A 26,470-nucleotide genomic window follows, 5' to 3' on the forward strand; every position below is an offset into this window, starting at 1 on the left:
CACATCCCTAGTCGCCCGTTGGCCGTTATCATTAGTAGAAAATAAAGGATTTATCAATTTAATGAACGTTACTTCACCAAATTTTAAAATTCCTTCTAGAAGGGATATTTCCAGACGTCTAGAAGGAAAATATAAATTATTTCAAGATTTATTTAAAAATGAACTAAATAAAGTGAAATACATATCACTTACAATGGATATATGGACTGATATACACACTCAAAGTTACCTTGGAGTTACTGTTCATTTTGAAAAAAATAGCAAGTTGGCATCTGGGTTATTAGGTGTGATAGATCTCCAAGAAAGACACACATCTCAGTACATTGCTGATACATTAAATGAGGTATGTAAACAATGGGACATTTCTTTAGAAAACATAACTGCAATTGTTACTGATGGAGCTGCGAACATAACTAAAGCTGTTGATTTATTGTTTGGAAATCCCAATAACAAACGTCATATACCATGCTTTGCCCACACACTAAACTTAGTAGCTCAAAATGCTATCTCCAGTGTCACTGATTTAAGTTTACTTATTAATAACGTAATATCAATTATAACATGGTTTAAACACTCAGTAGTAGCCAGTGATGAACTAAGAAAAGTTTCCAATAGTAAACTTATTCAAGAAGTTCCAACCAGATGGAATAGTACATTTTAAATGCTTAAACGATTTATTGCTCTACGTCCATTCATAAATGATATTGTAAATCGTAATATCTCAGATCCTACAATGGTTTGTGCTAAGGATATTGAAGAAATGACCGAAATAATTACTGTTTTAAGGCCATTGGAAGCAGCCACAAAATAATTATGTGGTGAACAATATGTTTCAAGTAGTATGGTTATACCAATTGTGCACATATTACAAACAAAAATTAATGAGGCAACAACAACTCAAATTCTTAGCACTCAACTTAAAAATGCATTAAAATTAGAGTGTTCAAAGCGACTAGGACAAATAGAAAATGTTTCATTTTTAGCAATTGCTACAATATTAGATCCTAGATTCAAAAAAATGTATTTTAAAAATTCAGTCTCATTATCTAAAATGTTAACTAAAATATCTGAAGAAATCAAGTCGTATGAAGGAACACCTGAAAGTTCATCTGATTCTTCTGATTCATCTCGTGAGTAGTAAAAAATATTATTTGTCATGTAGGTAATTTATTTATTAAAATATATTATTAATTTTCAGAAAATAAAGAATTTAGTCTATGGAATAACCACGAAAAAATTATTCAACAAAGTAGCCGTAGTCGTGGGCGAGCCACAAGAGATGAAATTGGTTATCCATCTGAACTATTACTATGGAATGATATGTTCACAGTTTATCCTACTCTGTCCAAAGTAGCTTTAAAATATTTAAGCACAGTAGCTACTTCGGTACCTAGTGAAAGACTTTTCTCCAAAGCCGGCTTGACTATGAATCAACAAAAAAACCGTTTGACTAGCAAAAAATTTAAATATGCTATTATTTTTACAATCTGTGGATGAAAGTTTTTGGGAATTGTAATAATTAATTAGATTTGTATTCATTTATTATTATTTTCACATTATTGTTAGTCTTTATTGTATTTTAAGATTTAAAACTTATATAGGTTAGGTTATATTTTATTGTATTAGATTAATTTTACATAACAGTTTTTTATAATTTACAAGTATTTTGCATGTATTTAAAAAAAATAAAGTTGAACAATGGTATTTTAACTCTTGAATTCATTATTATTAAGGAAACTAGTACACAGTACACACTGCACTGTACAGAATACAGATAAAAAGGTGTGCATCAGATATTAGCCCTAAAGGCTGAAGGAATAAAAAAAATTTTCGATGTTTTTAAACATCGATGGTTTTACACCGATACATCGGTTTTTCCAAAAACGATGTATCGATACATCGAAAATCGATGTTCAAACATTTTTGCCCATCCCTACTAGTCATGATTCATAAGGATGAATACGGGCGATGACAACCACACATTCTGTGATTCGCAAATTCCCGATGATCAAAAAAATAAAACGTCGAAAAACCCAGTTAAGAGGAGGGGGGAGAGTGGACTGTATAAATCAGAACCAAATTCGTTAAATAATTGTAAGGTAATGAATGAGAGGTTGCTCTAACAACAATATGAACAACTTAAGAGTTAAAATGAATAAAAGATTTAATGCGCGTCGATCACAACCGATCGACGAAGACAATCGAATATACAGTACAACTTAATATATATACCGACAAATAATAATAATGACAATTATTTACTATTACTAATAATAATAAAGAAAGGCGCGCGTACGACCTGATTATTGTTGATGATGTGGAATCGTTGCTGATGGACAATGGTGGAAAATTGTTGTCGGCAGTGGACCCGCAGTCACTTCGCGAATGTAAATTCAGTTGACGAAACAGAGTGGTAGCACCACGATTCGCACTGCGTAAAAAACGGACGGGCGGAAAACACGTGGGCACGCAAACGAGGGGACTTGACCCGATAAAACTTCACGCATATGGCGATTGGTATCGCGGCACAAAACGCGGAAAAATAGCTATGTAACGGTTACTCGCGAAAAAGGATCATCATGTTTATATGATTGGAATGACTAAACGGGTTAAGGGACCATAAAAAAATTAATGGCGGTATTGCCGACGACATGACACCGGATTGTGCTCAGTGCTCACTGACCACTGTTATAGCATACAGCTATAGAAATTATAGAATGGAGACGATTGCGGCGGGGGATCGGCGACGGATCGTCTAGTCGTGCGATATCGTCTCTCACACAAGGGGTACAAAGGTCGAAATGCGCGTCGTGTCTGGGACAGCGCTACAGCACGACAACGTTGCCGCACGGAATGTTGTGGGCGTTGTGGCAACACCGATGCAGGCCAAAAAAATTGGTTTTTTTATCCAACTGTTCGAACGCGGTACGATTGCCGCCAAATAAGCTTTACTGGGACATTTCAAGTGTGGCGGATTGATAATATAAAGTCCCAGCAAGCTCCCCCCTCTAGTGTCCGGCGAGACCAGGCCATTAGCCATCGTGTCGGCCGACAAGCTTATCTTGTATTATTATATTCGTTTGTCTTTGGACTTTTCCAATAGTCGAACTGAATGCAACGTCACATGCAGCGTCACACTGGTTACCTACTTTACAACATATTCAAGACATTGTCAGAAACAAAAGGTAATATATAATACTATATATCTATAAGTCTTTTTTTTTCAAATTATTACATTATAATATTGTTTATACTATCAGATTAACTCCACTTAACATTACCTGCAAGTAAGCTACTTCAAAGCAATAGTAAAAATGTATTCAAAACAACCTACATTTTGCTAAAGTTTACTTTAAGGATATTTTAACGTTATGGAAAATAGTTTAACAGTTATAAACATTTCAAAGCAATATTTGAAGAAAGTAAACAACTTATGGAAAAATTAAATGTAGAATTAAAGTTACCACGTATTACTAAGCACTAAATCAGTAGTCGGCAACCTTTTTACCTACACGGGCCATAATTTGTTTCAGTTTATTATGGAGGGCCGCATACAAAATTAAAATATTAAAAAATATAATTTTAACATAGGTATAATACTAATATATTTACAGATAGCAACAAACATATTACGAGTTTAACATTGCGGTTGTCCTTATTAACTAATTTTTAATTAAATACATTAGTAGAGAAAATTTAAAAGTTTAAAAATAATTATTAATTAATTCTTGAATGCATTTTAGTATACAAATATTCAGTTACTAGTGTGATTTTTGAGGTTGAATTTTTCCCGCCAATTCGTTTATATCCGCTTTTATATTGGATGTTGATATCCTTAAAACAGCATTCAAGTGTTCATCGCTTAATCGTGAACAATATTTATTTTTTCGAAATTTAAGTATTGAGAATGTCTGCTCACAAATATATGTGCTACCGAAAGCAGTAATCATTTTTTTAGCAAAACTTTTAATGCCTTTATAATCTATTTCAGAAAGACTTGAATACAATTTTTTTAGGTCATTACTTTCTTTAAACGCATTTTTAAGAATATCGTTGTTTTGCAATTCTATGACTTCCATCTGTAAATTAGATTCAACATCGTCAATGTCGACAGAAAAAGGGTTTTGAAATAATTTGATTTTATTCTCTTGTACGTAAAAATCAGAAAATCGTATTGAAAATTCATTTTGTAGGTTTTCAATTATATTTAAAAAATTAATTTTTTTAGTTTCCCAATTTAAAGTTGATTTGGTTGATTCTAATACAATTTTACAACATACGAAATGAACCAAGTGCTGTTCATTAATATGTTTGTGTAATAATTTTAATTTCACTTGAAATGATTTTATATTTGAATACATATCTGACAATAATTTGTCTTTACCTTGCAGTTTCGTATTCAGTTCATTCAATAAAGTTGTGATATCAGTTAAAAATGCCAGATTAAGAACCCACTTTTCATTTGATAATTCTGGTACATTTTTACCTTTTTCTGACATAAAAATATTTATTTCATTTCGTAAAATAAAAACCCGTTTCAAAACCACACCTCTACTCAACCACCTTACTTCGGAAAAATATATTACATCCCCATATTCAGCATCGCATTCTTCCAAAAATATTTTAAATTGACGATGTGCCAAAGCATTTTTGCGTATGTAGTTAACCGTCGATACTACAATATTCATTACATCTTTCCATGCTAAAACTTTGCAACATAATGCCTCTTGATGTATAATGCAATGAAATATCATAGGTGCTTCATGTCTTCCACCATTTTCGCATTTATTCTCCCAATTAATCCTTTATTAATTCCACTCATATTTCTAACACCGTCTGTAGTAATACTAACTAGTTTGTTCCAACTTAAATCAAGTTTTTTAAATGTTTTGTCAATTTCAATAAATAAGTCTTCTCCCGTTGTAGTTCCCTTCAAACTACATAATTCAGCTAATTCTTCAGAAATATTAAAATTAAAATCAATTCCTCGAATAAATATTAATAACTGAGCAGTATCACAAACATCAGTACTTTCGTCAGTTGCGATAGAAAAACAATCAAATTTAGAAACTTTTTTTTTCAGTTTGAACATTAAATTTGTTCCCAACTCTTCGGTACGTCTAACACAGGTCCTAGCTGAGAAACCAATGTCTTCAAATTGTTTTTTTTTTCTCAGGTCATATTTCATTTACAACGGCTAACATACATTTTTTTATAAATTCGGAGTCGTTGAATGGACGATTACACTTGGCTATCATTTCAGCAACTACGAAACTAGCTCGTACTCCTGATTCGTTTTGATTATGTTGTAATTTAAAACTATTTTGTTGATTATTTAATGAAGTTTTAAAATTATTTATTTTAATCTGTCTAAGATCACCAGTGAGAGTGTCAAATTTTAATTTATGCTCTGTTTCATAGTGACGTTTAAAATTATACTCTTTTACAGATAAAATGGTTTTTTGGCAAATTAAACATAACAGTTTACCTCTATTTTCGATAAAAAATATAAATCCGTCCATGATTCGTTGAATGTACGATGTTCATCACTAATTTTACGTTTTTTTGACATTGAATTGATAGGTTATTATAAAACAGTTGAAATTTAAACTTCACGTTGGAATGTTTTGAAACGAACTACACTAAGGCCATAACCAGATACGTATTTGTCGTAATCGACGATATATACATTATATACGATTAGATTACGTTCTCGATCATAGCTTATCTCTCATTGTTATACAATAGTCATGATTAAATATTATTTATAACAATTTAAGCTACAAAATTAAAATTTTAAACATCATGAATTATATTTGGAGGGCCGCAGAAAAAAGTTCCGAGGGCCGCGGGTTGCCGGTGCCTGCACTAAATACATAGACCAAATATAAATACTTTATCCGTAGAAGAATACTTTAGAATTTCTGTTTATAATTCACTGTATACTCATGTACTTGATAATCTAAAAGATAGATTTTTCAGTAAAAAAAAATGTAAGCATTTATAAATTATTACTTCTTATACCAAGTTGCCATAGGCCGATATCGGTGGGGACTTGGGGGGGCTTAAGCCCCCCCCCCAGAATGGAATCAGACCACACCAGACCTCAAAATAAAAAATTGTGTGTTTCAATATTTGATATTTATAATTTTTATTTTATTTTGTTGGGCTACGAGAATGGTCTGGAATGTTCTCGGCTTATCGTTGTTGGGAAAACCATATTTTGTAGGTATATTATATTGATAATCGCGAATATTCTAGAACTTGTATTATTATATTCTTAACTTGTTTGTTTACGTATATAAATACGCAAGCTGCAGACCGCCACCGCATTAGTGACTACTGAGTACCGACAAGTGTTGATTACGTTTTTTTGTATTTTGTTTTTAATATTAACGCGTAGTTTTCCGTAAGTGACAAGTGCTAATCCAATAAACAATTTCATTTTACATTATTTATGTGTATTGTGTATTTGTGTGAATTAATCAATTAATTTTAAATTATAAATTGTAATTAATTCAATTATGGCTAAAAGAATGTTTGATGTCTTTAATATCAAAAACCAAAAATTAGTTGTTACTGATTCCTCGTCAACAACTACACTAGAATCTGAAAATGAAGAATTAAATATTGGTTTGGACATTGATAAAACTGCACAAAAAAGTGTTGAAAATATTGTAGATAAAAATGTCATTTCCGACTTGGGAACTTTATTAACAGGCCCTGTGCGACCAATTTTAACAGTAAGTACAAATTCACTAAACATAGTTTAAGAAATTATATTTTATTTATATTAATTATATTTCAGTCATATCCACTTACTAAATTTGGTACACAAAATCGCGCTTTTAATCATAAGCATTACATAACATATGAATGGCTTGAATATAGTATATCAAAAGATTCTATTTTTTGCTTTGCTTGCAGAAATTTTAGTACTGGGAGTAGTGGCAATTTTGAAGATAGCTTTCTAGTTGGTTTTAGAAATTGGAAAAAAGCAAGTGCTTTGTATTTATGCTTAATTTATAATTTTTTAATTGTTATTATTAATATAAGTATATTATAATTTATAGTTGAGTGTTTGTAGTGGAACTAAAGGTGGCAATAAAAGTAAACTCAATAAATTGGATGCACATGCTAAAAGTAATTTACATCTAACATGCATGGTTAAATGGTCAGCATATCAGAAAACAAAAGAAACTGGTAGTGTTTATTCTCAAATATCTTCTCAGCATTCTTTGATGGTTAAAAATAATAGAATGTATATGAAAATGTTAGTTGATATTGTTTTATTTTTAAGTTGTCAAGGAATTGGTTTTAGGGGACACGATGAGACAAAAGATTCTTTAAACCAAGGTATTAAACTAATAACTTAAGCTTGAATTTAAACAAAATATCTAATTATGATAATTATTTGTAAAAAAATTAATATATATTTTTAGGAAACTTTAAAGAATTATGTAAATTGTTAGAAATAAGTAATGAGGAATTTGGAAAAAAATTTAATCTTAAAACCAATTACACAAGTCATATAATTCAAGATGAACTTATAAATATATGTGCAGATGTTGTGAAAGAAATAATTGTGAAAGATATTGAAGACGTTGAGGTATTTGGAATTATGTGTGATGAAGCAAGGTAAAATAGAAATTATGTTTTATACATGGACTTCTTGTTTTATTTTTATTAAATTAATTTATAGGTGTTACAAACAAGAACAAATGGCATTATGTGTAAGGTATGTTAAAAATCTAGATGTTGTTGAGAGATTTCTTAGTTTTATAGATTGTTCTAAGAATCAAGATGCTGAAAGTTTATATCAATACATATTATGGTATCTGAAAAAGTGTAAACTTAGTTCTAAACCACAATTAGTTGCTCAGTCATATGACGGTGCAAATGTTATGTCTGGGAAATTTAACGGACTACAAAATAAAATAAAAAGTCAATATCCTTACGCTATTTATACACACTGTATGGCTCATAAAATGAACCTCATTGTACTTGATATGTGTAAACATGTAAAGGTAATGAATATTTTTATACATCTTAGAACTTCGTGATTTTATTTATTACCTATATTAATATTAGGAATCAAGGCATGTATTCAACACTTTAGAATCCCTGTACATACATTTTTCTCATCCGTCAAAAAATCAAAAATTAATTGAGATTCAAACTAAACTAGGAATAAAATATACATCAATGATTAGACTCAGTGACACTAGATGGAATTGCCGTTATCGAAATATAGAGTCTGTTAAAGCAAGTTATAAAGCAATTATTCAAGCTTTAGAAGAAGAAATTGAAAATGAAGATGATAGAGGAGTAAATGAAGCAATGGGTATAATATAAAAAGTAATAATTTATGATTCAAAGTATTTTAAATCCAATATTTTTTATTTTTGTTTTAGGTATACTAACAAATTTAAAAAGTGGACGATTTATAGTTTATTTATTTATCTTACATAAAGTATTAATTAATATTAATATTGTTGCTAACAAATTTCAAGAAAAAACCGCAACTTTAGGGGAATCTAAAAATATTATCCAAGGTGTGATGATGACTTTTAAAAATTCTAGAACAACAGAATATTTTTCTAAGCTTTGGTGTGAAATAGAAATCTTTGCTAAAGACAATGAAATATCAATACAAACGCCATCTCAAGGTAAGTCTTAATAAACATAGAATATTTATTTATAATTCTTAATTTTATGTACATATTTACTCAACTAGGATGCAAAAGAAAAAGACAAGAGCCACACAATCTTAAACATTTTGATACTACTGCAACCACAAGTGCTGAACAAAATATTAATGACACCAGTGAAACCATTGAAGATTATTTTAGAAAAAATGCTTTCTTTCCTGTATTTGATACTATTTTGATAAATTTGGAAAAAAGATTTTTTCTGCTGAAAGCCTCCAAATGGCTACAGCAGTTGATCAATTTATTCAACTGAACTTTGAGGAAAGTCTTTTCTTTGTAGATCATTATAAAGTAAGTATCGTATCGGTTTCTGAAAATTAATTTATAATGAATACTTATGCTCTAGTTTTTTAGTTTTATTAAAAGTAAACCTGTATTTTGTATATTTTTCAGGATTTGATGAATGTATCTAAAGAGGTATTGCAGTCAGAAATAGAAGTGGCAAAGAATTGTATATTGCAGTCTACTGATAAAGAAAATACAACTTTAAATGATGTGAAAAAGGTTTTAACAAAACAGACTTTTCCTAATTTATATAAACTATTTCAAGTTGCTCTAACAATACCTATAAGTTCCTCCACTTGTGAGAGGAGTTTTTCGGCCATGCGTCGAATAAAAACTTGGCTTCGAACTTCTATGCTGCAGGAAAGGTTCAATAACACCTCAATATTATATATTGAAAAAGAAATTTCTAAATCTATTGATTCTGAAACGATTATTAATATTTTTGCACAAAACAATAGATATATACAATTAAATTAATAAAAAATTGGTAGCTATTCAATATTTTATTTTTTTATGTTCTCATTTACCTATATATACTCGGTACCTCAGCTAAAATAAAGTTAAAGTAGCCACTAGAGTTAGTAGGTAAAAGTGACTAAAAATGTTTGTTTCCGCTAATGGCTAATGGATAAGAAAAAAATGTTAAGCCCCCCACGGATGTGACCAAATATCCGCCTATGCAAGTTGCATGATATAAATAATATTTCAGAAATTGTTTATAAAGAATACTCATTTATTCTAAGAGAAAAACAACGGTTTTCTTCTGAACTTGAATTATGGATTGCAAAATGAACCAAAGTTAAAAATGAAGGTAAATATAAAATCTATTATTTAATTTTCAATATTAATTATCTTAAAATAAAATTTTAATTTCAAGGAAGTTATTTACCAACAACAGTAATAGATAGTTTGGATCATTGTCAGGATGTACTATTCCCAAGTATTAAAACAATGCTTTTAATTAAATTACAAAAAGAAAACATCACCATAAAAATAATCTGGATACCAAGTCATACAAACATCACCGGAAATGAAAGAGCTGATAAACTTGCTAAAGAAGCTATTGTGTCACAAAATGCAATCCCATGTCAAGTTTACTCAATAACCGACATCAAACAAACAATTAAAAAAACAATTCTCAATATCTGGCAAAATGAATGGAAAACATCGAACACCAAATTAAATTAAATAAAAAAGCATATTCTCCCTTGGCCTAACAACACACTTACCAGAAAAGAAGAAGTAGCTATCAATAGGCTCAGAATAGGCCATACCAGATTAACCCACACCTTCCTAATGAAGAAAGAAGACCCTCCCATGTGCTCGACATGTAACGATCCTTTGACTGTTAAACACATCCTCACCGACTGCAGAAAGTACGAATTGCAATGTCATAAATTCAATCTAACGCATCATCTTGCTGAAAACCTCAACATCAATACAACCAACGTTCTCAAATTTCTAAGGGAAACAGAACTCCATAAAAAAATTTAAGAAATATATCCTAATAACATAATATATTATAAGTATAATGTACCTACCAACCTAAGGTTATATTTAATGTAATTTTCTAGTGTTAATATAAATACTATGTATTTTTCTTTGTAGCCAATGGCCCTTAGCTGCCGAGACATTAAATAAATTAAAAAAAAAAAAAAAAAATGCTTTTAATTATTGGTTGTCTGCCTATCAGCGTTGCATAAGCTGAAAGAAGTTTTTCTACTTTGTGCAGGTATATCTACATTAAAAATGATAATATCAAATTAATAACCAAATAATTTTATTTTTCTACTAAAATATTTTAAATCTAGATTAAAATATTGGTTAAGATCATATATAAATCAAGATAAATTGAATGGGTTAGCTTTATTTCATGTTCATAGAGAAAAACAAGTGTCAACAGACAACATCATAAAAAGATTTTCATAAGTTAAAAAAAGAAACTTAGAAATAATTAGGTAGATATGTAATTTTTATATTTTTTTAAATAAACAACTCATTTTTGGTATTACTTTCATGTTTCTATTTTAAAGATGGTTCCGGATAAAAATTAATAGCAACATACCTAACTATTAAAATATGTTGTTATTGTGAAACAAATACATTAAAAAATATATTTACTTATGAGTAAAAACATATGTGAATTAAAATTATACAAAGATTTAAAATAGTTAGGTAAATTTTTAAAACTCAATTAGCCCCCTTGGTGAGTGATAAAACCCGCCCCTGATTACGACGCATAAAAAATTAATCATAAAAACCATAAAAACAAACAACATAGGATGATATCAATGTAATACGATAATTTAAATTAGTAAAAATTACTTATTGACAAAATATTTTTTAATAGCAATAATAATAAAAAAAATGTATAAATTAAGACTCGTAGTCTGGACAACAATTGCAAATAATTGATCAATACTTACAACACAATAAAAGTGTTAAGTGGCGGATTTTATCCCACGTGACTCGCACCGGGTGTATACTTACAGTATTAAATTTTACAATGAAAAAATAACAGCACCGGGATACGATACGACCACTTAGCCACCTTCAATGGACGCACAATTAACTCACGGCTGGCACATTATAAAAATATACATGAAATTTAAATATTTAATAATCGACGATGAATACTTGAATAAAACTTAGGCAATTATAATAAATATTAAAAATTGTAATGACTATGAAGACGAACGACAATTATTACTAAATGAAAATGTGGTTTAATGACACACATGAAAATACATTAAACACGGCTTGCACTATATGGATTGAAATAAAACAATATGGAATGAAAATGTAAAACTAACTTAATGCAACGTAAAATTACTGAATGTAATAATTAATTTCATTTTGCTGAACGAAGTAAGACATCACACTTACGCCGCGACTGTTTCGCCACGGAGTACGGATTGACGGATTACTGATTAGTGATTAGTCACCGCTGGCCACGGCCCGCACACCGTTTTACAGCGACTGTTTAGCCACGAATTATCAATACATAATACCAATAATGTACTTATCTATCATTAAATATTGAAATACAACGGTCAACGATAGTCGATACTAAGATGAAAGATTATGATTTATGACATTTTTTCAAACCTCAATACACGACATTTCGCATGCATTCGTCTCTGATTGACACACATTTAGTTGTGAAATATTAATCTTGATTTATTTCTCATTTGAATTCAAGTGCATTGTATCACTTCCCACCTCTCCCCCACATTCTGAAATTTGCTACTTAAATTTCCATTTGTGCATACATGCACAACTCATTAGCGTGCGCACGGGGTAACTGAGTAAGCAGGAATTATGAATTTAATTATAACATGCTTTTCGTTTTCAATAAACACGTCTTAATAAAAATGTATTTAATTTTCAACATAAAAAAAAAAAAAATTGAAAAATCTATTGTTTTCTTAAAAAACATTGTTAATATAAATGAATATATTAAATATTTTAAGACAATACCATGAGCATTAATTATATTTTCGGGAATACATTTTATCAGCTACATATCTTGTGACCAAATGGCAAATAGTTTACTCGTGCAGTCATGCCTATATGGTGTAGCTGTATTGCTGGGTTTAACTAATTTTTAGAATGGTAGCCCACCTTCTGTTGGTAATTTATAATAACATTTATAAATGTGCGATAGTCTGGCCGTTTAATGTAATTATTAGCTTGTTTTGTTGGGCACGACACTTATTATTTGATAACTTCCTCTGTACTACCCATATATTAAAATTTCTGTAGATCCAAATCCAAAATTAAACTTTATTTATATTTGTTATATACCTATTTCAATGTAAAAAAGGTACTATAAACTATTTAATCACTAGGGCTAAAAATAAATTTGTTTCAAAATAAAAATTATGGGCGCGAGTAAACTCCGCCACAAGATTTATTTTTATGTTAACTCCGCTAGGAAAAAAATAGGTAAAATTGAATTCATGCAAGCTCCACCGGAAAAGAAAATTAGGTAACAATATAAAATTATTACGAAGGAATTATAAGGCATGAAGAAATGCGGGTTTCACTTGACGGATTTTTCAAAGTAATATTAAGTTGGTCCATTCCAACAATTTTAATAAATCAAATAAATGCCTTGACATTTTTGTTATTGCATCTCAATTTTGACTTATAGAATCGCAATGGATATCAACGTATTTAATGTGGAAAGGCCTCAATACTAACGGAGTTTCCATTACAGGTAGGAAATAAAACTTGTGGAGCTTACATTAGACTTTCTCATAACCTTTTTATCTAATCCATATATATAGAGGAGTTTACAATCACCCAAAAATCATACAATTCGTTAGAAAATCTTTTTACAAATAATTGTAATATAATACATTGCATGCTAAAAAGAAGTTAAAATAGAAGATTCAGCAGTATTAAAATATTAAAAAAAATAAATAAATAATAATAATTAAGCTACTCTAGATTTCTAAATTAGGTATTAATTAAATTGATTAATACATAGAAGTAGGTAATAGAAATAATAAAATTCCTTGTTATACCAGCATACAACATAGGTAAGTATTAAGTACCTAATTATGAATCATTTGGTGACCCACTGACTGTGGTATCACATTATACATCACTACAATATAATACTTCTATTATATCACTGTATAGGTAATGATTTTTAATTGCTTCAATATTGTTTATTGGTATAAATAAACAACTATAAACACAAAGAAATACCTAACTGTAGACTGTAGAAATTACTGTCAATGTTAAAATAACCGTGTCAAACTACTATCTCGTATAATAAGATACACTGTTAATTTTTCAACTTAACAATTATAAATTATTTATAATGTATTTGTAGTTAACCTTTTCCATTACTCAATAATATGGAGTCCATATAATATCATTTACTACAGCGGTTCCCAAACCTTTTTGATTCACGCATTTTCAAAAATAAAAAATTCAATCATGCCTCCTTTAAATAAATGAAACAAACATTTTATTATTATATAGTAGTATATTAATATTTCTAGAGTATATATGTATTATCAATCTTTATATCACGCTTTTCCTATAAGTACTTACATCTCACACTATGGGAACTACTGATTTACTATATAATATACTATAGTACTTTTTTCTTACCAGTACAAATTAATGCATGTTGTAATTCATTCTAATGACTTTGTTAATGTGTAATATACAAAGTTAATTTATGTCTTTTAACTTGTAAATAGTTTGAAGTTCTTTGCATTTTAGAAAAATGTATTTTTACATTTTATCATATTACTATTTATTTACATTTTGATAAATTACATTTGTTTTTGAAATATAATAATTCAATACAGAACACTTCTTCCAATTTAGTTACACACACATAATTATTGTACAGTCTTATGTTAATCTATGACCAAGTTAAGATGAGTGAATTGTCAAATGGCATGATTTCTATCAAAATTTAAGTCCACTACTATTCTACTTGTCTAATCTTTATTCTGCTTCAGTTCATAAAATTTAAAATTTAAACAGTTTTTGCTTAGTGTTAGAATAATTTTTATTGAATAATCATTTTATAAAACTTAGTAAAAAAAAACTTTTAACATGGTTGTACAATTTTAGTTTAAATAAAATATAAATCATTTTTATGCAAATATCAAAATCAATTTTAGTTTTGAATAATAAATTTAATTTAAACTAAATCATCAATATCTTTATATGATCCACCAGATAGTGAATGATTGTCCAATTCATTTCTTGGGTTTCCAGCTTTTTGGTTTTCCAAGTGTACATTTTTATATCCTCGAGAGCGTTGAGAATTAATACCATGAAATATTTCAAAACTGTTTTGATCATGAGAAGCATCTTGCTTAGTTCGCCAACTTGATTTAGATTCTTTATATCTATTATTACCTCTATTATGTATTTGATTTTTAAATGGAGTTTTGAAAGGGTTGTTTTCTAATGACACAACATGTAAATTGTCCGAAGAACTAAATTTATTTTCAAACTTCTTTAGTTTTGTCTTAATATTATCTGAATTGTTCAAGCTTTTCATTGAATCAATAGAGGTTTTTACAGATAATTTAAAATTGTTATCAATTAATTTATGTTGATTTGTTAATGGTTCTGTAACTAAAGCACTGTGTTTTTTTAAATACTTATTTTTATTTATATCTTTTGAAGCAAACTGGTGTTGATGACTGCTATTAGACTTATTTTCTGAGAAATCGACCTTTAGTTTTTGCCGAAATTCACTTTTATTATTATTATATGATTTATTATAAGGATACTTTTTGGCTTCATTTTTATTGTGAAAAGAAGTTTTATTATCATCATTGAAATGACTGTCATAAAAATGTAATTTTGATATTTGAATGAATCGATCAAATGTATTGTGTATTGTTTTTTTTTCTTCTAAACTCCACTTATGATTGTTAACTAATTCTTTTACTGTAATAGAAAGAGCATTTAAAAATTGTTTGTTTCTGAATCCGTTTACCTTAAATAATGGATAAGCAAACTGAAATCAAAAATAATAATTGTATTACTATAAAATATATATATAAAAAAAAAATTACAATACTTAATACACTTGTTTATACCACATCAGCTATTATCAATAAGTTTCAACAAATTATTCGGCTTATAATATAATTAAAAAATGAATTACTTGTTTTTATTTTTTTTATAACTTATAATAATGTAACATATTACTTTTTTAATATATTTAATAAGACAAAAATAAAATACATTATTTATAAAATTATCTAACTTTTTAAAATATTAATATAAAAACCAGTAGTAAAGCGTCACAGGAGACAATGATACCACTTAAAAATTAGAACACAAGACAAATAATTTTGTTTTATAAAGTATTTACAAATTTGAACGTTATTTATATTATAAATATAATGTTTGTTTTAATATTTGTTAAAATCGGTTTTTTGTTGTACAAGTTAGTCTTACAGAATTCTTAAAAAAGATTAGTTGTGCGCGATACGGTTATTCCAAATATTATAGAAGGTAACTAATATACCAAAGAAACGTTGTAGTGCAACAATTCCCAATTATGGACGTGCGGTTACAGGGAGAATTTTAATGTGAGTGCCGAGTGGGTTTTCTATGTACACTATGAGACGCATCTCGGTGTTCATATTTCCTCAATTATTGACGTCGCCATCATCCTCTACAAATCATGATAGCCGATATAGGTATATGTTTCTTAATACTTGTTGTTTTTATATAGTAATTTGCTAATAATTTAATTAATACCACTTTAAACGATGGAATTATTAATTACTCATACAAAAAAAATTTGAATTAAAAAAATAAAAGACCATGTTCCTTATTAAATTTAATGTCAACTTTGAATTGAAGGTATAGTAATTTAAAAATTTTAATTTGTGTGGTATTCAAAATATAAATGGTTTAATGGTAATCAAATTAGAAATAAATTATATTGATATTATTGCCTATTATTAAGTCCAGGCGTAATAGTTTCATTTTCTTTTCCAATGTCTCCCCAGCCAAAAACTCAAGCCTCACCACTGATAAAAACTAAATAAACAAAAAACTAGGCACAGTAATTAATTAATTACTTACAATACTATCAAAACTACAATTATTTATTAAGTCTAAAAATGTATAAACCTACTTAAACTGCACATTTAAAACTAAAATAATTGATAATGTAATACCTTAAAAACATAGATATAAATAAATAAATTTGATTGACTCACAATTAAATGACGTTTTTTAAATGTATCTTCAATATCTTGATCAATATACATTTTTAAGTAGCGTAAAAACTCTTTAGGATTATTTTCACAGTAATTGTAATAAATCAATATTTGTGATAAAATAATAAGCCTTCTTTTTGGGCTTGGAAAAACATCATACATCATTTTTAATGTTTGAACAAGAGGAAATTTATCAACAGGTTGTAACAGGCACTCTACTTTTATTAACTGCAATGAACTACTAAAATGACCAGCAGCCATTCCACGAGATAAATACATTTTTGCTTTTTCATAATCCTGAAATAAAACCAAAAATGGTACTTTTTATTCATCCAATAACAATAATATTAGATGTCATACTTTTTCATTTTTTAAATAATATTTTCCGAGAACTTGATCCACACGACTATTTTTAACATTTGTTAGTTTTGTAATTAAATTCTCTATCATAGGTTTTAACAAAAACTCTTTAGGATAATCAATACATGTCAATAAACAAGAATAAAGCTGTTTTGTGTCATCTTTGGCTAATTCAACTGATTTTCTATTAAAAACAAATCCAGTAAATATATAGAAGTAAAATTAAATAAATGAATAAGTAAATAAAACCAATAGGGACTGTAAAGAAAATATAAATTATTTGATAATATGATAGTTAAAATTTAATTAATACTATAAATAATGGTTATTTATGAAGAATTATAATTTAATGACTCAACTAGTCATCTCAAGGTCTCTTAATTTAAATAAAATAAGATAAAGTTCTGAAGGATTCTATCAATTAATAGCCTTCTTCATAAAAAATTAGTCTAAATTATATTTTTGTACAACAATATTAGATTAATTCCTCAAATTTACTAATTGCGTTTAAAGATAAATTTTAAGTTTTAAAATAATAATAATAAAAAAAAGAAAATTTAAGTACTTTAAAAATTGTAACAGAACTTTTAAATTATTACTAATTTTCATTACTTATCAATATATTTTAATTGATACTTACACAAAATAGCTACTTACTCAGTAATATCAGATGAAATCTTATAATATTTATTTGATTCTTCTTTGTTATTTTTTAATTTATTAATAAATGCTACTTCCATGTAAAGTTTAGAAGCTTGAATTAAGAGTCGAGCCTTAGTTTTAGTAGAGCATAACATTTCTGCAGCATTTATTTCATCATTTTCTGGCATTTTATATTGTTCATAGTAACGTCTTACTCGTCCTTTGGCTTTTAGCCAAATTACTATCCATTCGGGTTCAGTAGAATGAAGAGTGCGGGCTTGATCAGCAAATTTTAAAGCTATATCATTTCCTTTAGGTGGATACTCCATAAAAATTCTAGCTTTAACTGCACAAACTGCTGCTTTCTCAGCTCGATTAAAACTTGTTATTTGTTTAACATTTTTTAATGACTAAAAGAAAAAATACATTAACTTAATAATTTTTTATAATAAGTAAATTTATTTTATAAAAACACAACACAGTCCCACCCTATACTAATAAGCCATATTGATTAATATGATGTATAATATAAAATATTTAGGTGATAAATATCTGAATTAGATTTCTACAAGATCTATAATAACTAGTAATGGGCAATGATATCAATATCATGGCAAATATTTGATATTGATTAATAATTTCCCAAAACATCAGGAAATAAAAAATATTTATCATTATATTATTTTTCAAGAATCACATTTTATTTGCAGGTTCTAAGGCATCTAAGCTATAATATTTTAAATAATTTAATTATTAATATTATTATTATTTTATAATTACTGTACATGTAATACATATATGTTAAATGTTGGTATACCAACATAACTCTAAATAACATCTAAATATTGAAATATAGTATTTATAAAGTAAATGAGTTAAATTTGTTAAATGAAAACAAAAAAGGGATTTCAATATCAGTGAATTTGAATGATATTGATATTTAAAATTGTATCCTTACACATCACTAATCATAATACATTAATGCGCATACACAAAATCTATACAAAGTAATTTACAATATTAATTAAACTCTGCTTTAAGATTTAAGACTCCAAAATAGTAATAGAAGTGTCATATGATGTAATAGTAACTCATTTTTTTGTATACTCTAATATATTACAATAGTAATGTATTAAATTATATCTAAACATAGGTAATAGGTAAAACAAAAATATAAAATATTTTATTAATTTAAATAATCTTAATTATACAAGCTTTATTTTAGATAGTAGAATGTTATTGAGAATAAGAGCAAGAAAATGTTTGTAATACAAAATGTATTATAATATTAAATTAAAGAACGTATATATACAAATGGTAACACATTACAGACTGACCATCTATATTCATACTAGTATAAGTAGGTATCAAATACAACAACTTTTATTACAAAAAAAAAATGTGTATAAGAATTTATAACAAAATATAAATATTATATGTCAATATTTAATTATAATAAGTACTATCTTACATATACTAATTTACACAGGATGTCTTATTTAATTTTAACAAGTAATTTAAATTTATAATATACATAAAATAATAGTTTAAGTAGATTACAATTTTTAAAAAAATGAAAATAATGAGTGCTAGAATATTTAAAACATATTATTAATATTTTCTTGAATTAATAAATTATAAACTTTTGTCAACATAAATTATATGAGACTTATGAAAAATTATTTATTTTTCTTATTATTGATACTTAATATATTTATTGAATTAAAGAATAAATAATTAAAATTTACCTTTTCTGAATCAATTTTCAATGATAATGCAATATAAGCAATGGTGGCATGAGCAATATGATAATAAGCATTAGAGTAGTGTTCGTTTGATTCATCAAATTTACACATTTCCAGAAATTTAACAACGTTTTCAATTTCCAAATATGATTCCTTATAACTTTTTTTAATATAAAGTTCATAAATAACTATTAGTTGCAAATAAAACCTAAAAAATAAAATAATTTCACTCAATATATTATCTACATTTATATGTATAACTAAAAGCATATAATGACATGGCATGTTTAACATTTTTCAAAGGAAAATCTAATAATTCACCTGTTCTCAAAAATTTAACAAAGGGTCACAACTTTTATGTTAATAACAGAAAACTTCATCAATTGTTGTCAACCATTTACCCATCCTAATTCACTCAGAGATAGTTGTATCTTGATTACTCCCTTTACTATGCTACTAAGTACATACAATTTGATTTATAAAATATTATAATTTTTCTATATTATATGATATCATTATATCAATTATTCATAGTGATTTATAAAATTAATGTAGACCTATGTAAACATTGTAAACAATACATAATGAATTATATTTTGGTTTTTATGAGTCTTTGTTAATTATTAATAACATACGAGAAATTAGGTTTTACACGAATAAATTTCTAACAATTACCTATTTAAATTGAATTCATTGTCTTTGTCTATGACCATTTCTAGCTTTTCTCGAACCTTATCAATGATGTTAACCAAAAGGTTTTGATTGCATCCCGTTAGTCGTTGAATGTCCCATGAGAAAATGCTTTCATAATCATTTTCAATTTCCTTTAACTGTGTTCGAATATTTTCATCTAACTCAAGTTCATTCCAGTGGTCATCGTTAATTGACAAAGTGTCCATCACATCAGACAAGTGTTCAACATATCCGGCCATTTTTCAGTAAACTAAATAAACAACATAAGTAAATATTATTAGTGCATTTGATTAATGTATTTAATTACAATAATAAAATTGGCCGTCATCAAATTCATGATATATTACACAAGTCTTCAAAAAATTCGATTACTTACTTGTGAATTTGCCAATCACTTAACAAAAAACAAAAACAGCAATCTTACAACAAATACCTCAATATATAGCGGAAAATTATTTTATTCAATAATATGTTATTTGTGTGTTTGTATTACCATAGAATAACAATAGATAACAATACTGTATTACTGTAATAAAAAACTGCCTACAATAACAATATTTATTTCACATTCCAGTCATTCCACTATATCAAATTTCTGATTAGTCATAACCATGGTTATAACTCATAACTTAAAAGTTATCATATTTATGATAAATAATAATAATTAATAATATGATTAATATTTATGTCTTACTTAATACACTATTATTATATTGCCAACCATTAACCTCTGTAATAATACACCAGAGAATTTGGTAGGAGTGGTTGTCCGTGTCGTCTGTCGTCTGTGGCCTAAGTAGACTGTGCAACAGAATTGCAGTCTGCACTCTGCGCTTTGCACTCTTTGCAGACTTGCAGTAGGCAGTAGCCAGTATTGTACTGTGTACTGTGTCTAACGAGCAATGGCCAATGACTACTAAAATGAATGATTAATATTATTGAGCTCGTTGAAGCAGAATCATTAAACATAATAAATAGAATCGCAAAAAACCATGATTAATTTTAATTTTAATGACATAATATGCTATTTTAAAATAATAAAATTAATAATTAATTACAGATATTATATTATAGGTACGTGTTTTATATCAGTGTGATTAATAATAAATCTATAATCTATATTTACATTATCCGACAAAATGTCATGGATTATAATTATTGCCTTATTGACTGTTATAATAGAATCATACATCAATATTTAATACCTACTGATATTTGTTATCGTCATTCATCATTCTTTTTTATTTCTTTATTGGTCACGAATTCCAGAAAATTAATTTTTTAAATCGTTTACCACGGCAAGAAATTATGAAATTATGTAATATTAATCTTAGAATAAATCAAACCAAATCCAACACATTTATTATAATGATGTTGTACTTGTACACTCAATACCCTACATCTACAAACTAGTCCTAGACCCTAGTGGCAGGCACGGCGCCAAGGGGGGCATGGTGGGGCTCTAGCCCCCCTAGAAAACAATCCAGCCTCTTCGCCAGCCCCCCTACTAAAATATGTGTAATAAAGTCATAAGACATTATTTTTAAAAGAGCTACATCAGAGAATTTATGAAATATACTTTTTAAAAATTAGTATATTAAGTAAATACTTTCGTATTTTCGAAGATATGTGTTTAAGTTTTTGCTGTTATAATATATTTTGTTTATTTAATATATTTGTCACTACTAAATTAATTGAATTTAGTATAGATTATAATGGTTTAATTAATGAAGTTTGAACAAATAACATCTTCAGTCTTTTTACGGTGAATTAACCTACTAGTATTATCTAATAAGGAAAAATCTTTTATTTATTTATTATTATCTACCTATCTTTATTGAGTACCAATCATTGGATAAAAATAAACAAACAAAAGTATCCCAAATCATTGCATTAAAAGTTGAGTAAAACAAATTCATCTGTTCATAACTAAACACAATTAATTTAATTTATATTTATGAATTGTAAGTAAAAGAAACATAATTATTCATTCACAAAGGTATATAATAAAGAAATTATAATTTTTGTACATCATTATTAATGTAGTTGTTGAAGGTCTGTGATCTAACATTTTCATACATAAAGTACATAAAAAAAAATTTATATTTTATTTAAATAACCTCAGTATTTGTTGAAAAAACCTTAGCCCATGTAAAAAAAATATTTGCCGCGCTCTGCCCCCCCCCCCTGAAAAAAAATTCTAGTGCCGTACTTGCCTAGTGGTCATATAATACCACTAATACCAGTAATACTTAATCTAATACACAACAGAATTACTTATACAGTTTATTTTTTTATTTTATTCATGCTATAACTGATACAACCAAGTAAATTATAATTTAAATATAGATTAATAATTAAACTTATATCACGATTTTAGCGTAGAACATAGTGAATATAGTAACACACATTTCAAATTTCAACTGTTCTATGACTTTATCACAGAAATGATAATGTTATCATTGATCTATTATCAGTAACTTCATTATAGTGTAGTGAACGTATAAAACATCAAGCTATATAATAGACATTTCACGTTAGACAGATATAGTAGCTACTTCATAAATAATAATATATTAATTAATTAATATAATAACAGTAATAAGAATGTAAAATTCCTTCGTAGTAAGTACTTTTATTTTTTATTTATAAATAATAATAGTTATTATAATATAGTTATATTGTAATCACATAATAGTGTGTTGTATTGTTATGCACATATTAATAATCAATTATTGATAAATTATTTATTATTCAACTGTTACTTTTCATTATTTAAACTCGAGTAATTATTAACAGATTTTTACTTATTGTGTTCTGTCTTCTAGTAGGTATATAATATTTTAAACATTTAAACATTGTTGAATTGAAAAGTCAATATACCACCCCACTAAAAATTTAAAACTTTATGTTCAAGATAAGGAATTCAAGTACTTAAAAAAATCGGTTTTATAATGTCAAAACGAAATAAGATTTCTTATATTAAACCACGAGAACCATCATTTTTGAGAAAATTAAAACAAGAAGCCAACTATAAAGAAGGACCAACAATTGATACAAAAGTGGGTATTATTATTTATTACTAAGAACTGAATATTTCAAAGTTTATGATAAGTTAAGGAATATTTTTATGTAATAATTTTGAAAGAAAAATCCTTTTTAATTTATAAATAAATAGTTATTACCATCAATTATAAATATTACTAATTTAATACCTAAATAATTTATTATGTTTTTATATTTTAAAATGTAGGTACCTAATGTTACAACCATTTATTTATTATTAAGATTAATATAAAATAATTTACATAATTAAGAAATTTTATCAGTTTATATAATGTACTGTTTTTAGAAAATTGAACTACCAACTGATGAAGATGACGAATCATATGATGATGATAAGCCTACTGTGGTTGTATTAACTGAAGGTGATTTAACGTCTGAAGAAGCATCCAAAGAGGCATTAGCTAAAGAACAAGGTATATAATTATAAAATATACACTTTAAATTGGTACTTAATTAGTTAATGTAATTTTTCTTTTAAATATCTGAAAAATATAAATACTAAAAATTTATAATATTTTCAGAAGAAAATAATAAACCAGCTGATTTATCTAAACGTATAATCTTCAAACGTCCAGCTAAAAGTACACCACAATCTGAAGAAAAACATAGAGTAAATAAAAAAAAAAAACGAACAGAAAAATTAGTTCTATCTTTTGATGATGAAGAGGAGTATTCTTAAACCTGGTTTGTTTAAAATTTATTAATTTATTAAAATAGTTTAAACAAGTTTCTAATAATTTATAGGCTAAAATAATTAAAACATAATCGTAAAAAATAAAATTTGTTCATTTTAATATTTTGTTATTATGTCAATGTCAAATTTTATTAGTCTTTAGTTCTAATTAAAAACTAGAATCAATCATATTTTTTAATTAAAACAAATTGTATTTATCTAAATTTGCAATTAAATAATTAAGAAAATGTTATAAATTTTTTTTTTTTTTTGAATTTATACTTTTACTATGTTTAAAAAGTTTTATTTGTGCATAAGTGTGTTGTGTGTGTATATTTATAAAAATTATTAATATATTATATCTTGTATGTATGTTATATTTTTAAGTATTGGTCGGTATCTACTATTTTATACTATACAGTTTGTCTGTACCATCAAAATAACAAAGGTAGTTTTAATTACGTACTTGCGTTATTCACTTAATTATTGTATACAATACCTTTTTGATACAAAATCAGACTTAAAAGTTATTTTTATTTAGTGAGTTATCTTATTTTAATGAAATTAGAGAAAATATTTTTTATGGCATAATAAGTGAAATTAAATTATTTTAAATATTTATGATTACATTTAATAATGATTTTATATCAATAGATGTTTTATATATAATATATAATGTATGTTTTAGGATTCTGCAAAATTACTTTTTGGTTATCAAGATATGTTTGTCTCCATAGATGATTGCAACAACGACTTTCAAATAAACACCTATCTATGTATATTATATTATATATATTTTAACAAAGTATTTATATACAATGGCAATATATTTTTATAACAAATGTTGATGACTTATTTGATTGCCAAATTAATTTTGTAAGCTTATTAGATTTAGTAAAATATTTAAGTATAAAGTTATTTTAAGTTTATTTAAATTTTGTATATAATTTTAAAAATGTTTACTGACCATTTTATAAAATCTATCCTAATTATTCTAATTATCAAACAATAATAAACAATATTTTTTTGAACTGTGTTTTTTTTTTTTAGAATAAGTAATAAGTATTATAATGAACAACTAATCAGACCTTAGAACTTAATGAATTTTTAGATTTTTATAATATCTTATGTTTTATGTATTAATTTTTATTATTATTACTTTTAAATATTAGTAAAGAAATTTGTATTACCGTAACAAAATGTATCTTTTCTCAAATATTGTTTAAATTACAATAATATTTATTAATAGAGTTATGAATTTATAGCATTAAAAATCCTAAAAAGTATGCGTAAAATCTGGGAAAAAATGTATTATAAAATATACAAAGAAAATCAAAGTTAAAATAATATAAAAATTTATTAAATATAAAATATTTGTGAGAAAAAAATTAAATAATAATTCATGAAATATGTGATAAAAGAAATAAAAAAAATGAAAACTCATCTAAAAAGTACTAATTCATTAAAAATTCAAAAAATAGTATTATAGTTAATAAGTTTCAATTTAAAATTTATTAAAATCTTGTACTTAAAACTTTATAATAAAAAAGCTGTTTTGCAATATGTAAAAATAATGTATTTTACTAAAAATCCACAGCTTTATTTATCTATTTACCTACCTAACCATTTCCTCTTAAGGCTTGTTAAAATGAGTATTATATGATATATTAAATAACATTTATTTAACCCTTGTTTTCTTATATATTAATAAGCAGTTATAAATAAAATTACACTATTAATATTTATAAAACTAATTTTTAAGACATTACAGTCAAATTTAAATGTATTGAAACTTTACAAGTTATAAATAATGATAAATTAAAAAGTCATTTTATAGTTTTTTATCAGTTATTATTAATGATTAATTGTTTATTAATTATTATTAAATCCTATCAACTTTTTCTTGGTATTCTTATAGTAGACCATTCATTAATCTACCAATTTAATATAAATTATGTACAATAAAATTTGAATTTCTATATGTACATACAATTTGTTATTAATTATTACAATTTATTTTATTGCTTATTACAAATTTATTTTATTTATTGATCAAATTGTTAAATAAAAATGCATTACCAAATACAATTATAATTTATCATTTAAAGTTGAATTAATATATCATTGACATTATTTACCGTTATTATATTTTAATAAATCAGATACTAATTTATATCAAAGTTCGGTATAGAATCTAAATTTTAAATAAAATAATATTTTAAAAAACCGATTTAGAATTTTGTTAACATTATAATTTATTTAATGATAACTTATACGCCGAAATATGTCCTTATTTATATGTACACAAAATAAATTGTTGAGTGTCAAATGTAAACATCAGAGATCAACATTAGCGTGAGAAATTAACTGCTAAATAGGGTTTTTGCTCATGTTGGTGGTAGTCTTTAGCTGCTTTAAAAAATGATTCCGATATAAAACCATTTAAAAAATTATCATCTCATCAATCTTCGAATAAATTAAATATAACTCCTCAGCGCCATTTTTTCTCAAACAAAAAAAAAAAAAATTGAACAATTATAAAAAAAATGTAGAAGTTCCAACACTGGAAGA

At 26.3% G+C, this 26,470-nt stretch overlaps 5 protein-coding genes across 7 annotated transcripts; 4 read left to right on the forward strand and 1 right to left on the reverse strand.

Annotated features, from left to right (window-relative positions):
• LOC112595994 (zinc finger BED domain-containing protein 6-like) lies at positions 1-668 on the forward strand. The gene has a single exon (XM_025341427.1). The coding sequence runs from the start codon at positions 62-64 to the stop codon at positions 659-661; it is 600 nt and encodes a 199-aa protein (XP_025197212.1). The 5' UTR covers positions 1-61; the 3' UTR covers positions 662-668.
• A 5,856-nt stretch (positions 669-6,524) lies between these two features.
• On the forward strand, positions 6,525-7,077 carry LOC112595861. Its single transcript, XM_025341243.1, has 3 exons — positions 6,525-6,743; positions 6,809-7,008; positions 7,074-7,077. Exons 1-3 carry the CDS (start codon positions 6,525-6,527, stop codon positions 7,075-7,077), a joined length of 423 nt encoding a protein of 140 aa, XP_025197028.1.
• A 2-nt stretch (positions 7,078-7,079) lies between these two features.
• On the forward strand, positions 7,080-8,964 carry LOC112595862 (zinc finger MYM-type protein 1-like). The gene is made up of 7 exons (XM_025341244.1): positions 7,080-7,356; positions 7,443-7,638; positions 7,703-8,027; positions 8,092-8,344; positions 8,415-8,451; positions 8,584-8,669; positions 8,738-8,964. The coding sequence occupies exons 1-7, from the start codon at positions 7,164-7,166 to the stop codon at positions 8,962-8,964; spliced, it is 1,317 nt and encodes a 438-aa protein (XP_025197029.1). The 5' UTR covers positions 7,080-7,163.
• Positions 8,965-14,605: 5,641 nt separating this feature from the next.
• On the reverse strand, positions 14,606-21,056 carry LOC112595929. Of its 3 annotated transcripts, XM_025341334.1 has the most exons (8): positions 20,855-21,056; positions 20,537-20,686; positions 20,143-20,410; positions 19,471-19,675; positions 17,738-18,132; positions 17,081-17,264; positions 16,721-17,017; positions 14,606-15,501 (listed from the first exon to the last, which is right to left on the reverse strand). In XM_025341334.1, exons 3-8 carry the CDS (start codon positions 20,397-20,399, stop codon positions 14,671-14,673), a joined length of 2,169 nt encoding a protein of 722 aa, XP_025197119.1. In that variant the 5' UTR covers positions 20,400-20,410; positions 20,537-20,686; positions 20,855-21,056; the 3' UTR covers positions 14,606-14,670. The 3 variants fall into 3 exon arrangements, with proteins under 3 accessions (XP_025197119.1, XP_025197120.1, XP_025197118.1); XM_025341335.1 differs by lacking the exon at positions 20,537-20,686 and having other exon boundaries at positions 20,855-21,052; XM_025341333.1 differs by lacking the exon at positions 20,855-21,056 and having other exon boundaries at positions 20,537-20,778.
• Positions 21,057-22,677: 1,621 nt separating this feature from the next.
• Positions 22,678-24,784, forward strand: LOC112595930 (uncharacterized protein KIAA1143 homolog). Its single transcript, XM_025341336.1, has 5 exons — positions 22,678-22,785; positions 23,078-23,222; positions 23,513-23,639; positions 23,748-23,910; positions 24,588-24,784. The coding sequence occupies exons 2-4, from the start codon at positions 23,115-23,117 to the stop codon at positions 23,903-23,905; spliced, it is 393 nt and encodes a 130-aa protein (XP_025197121.1). The 5' UTR covers positions 22,678-22,785; positions 23,078-23,114; the 3' UTR covers positions 23,906-23,910; positions 24,588-24,784.
• Positions 24,785-26,470: the final 1,686 nt, after the last annotated feature.

This window comes from Melanaphis sacchari, unplaced genomic scaffold (assembly GCF_002803265.2).
Source record: "Melanaphis sacchari strain LSU unplaced genomic scaffold, SCAv2.0 Contig2_pilon_pilon, whole genome shotgun sequence".
Lineage (NCBI taxonomy): Eukaryota > Metazoa > Arthropoda > Insecta > Hemiptera > Aphididae > Melanaphis > Melanaphis sacchari.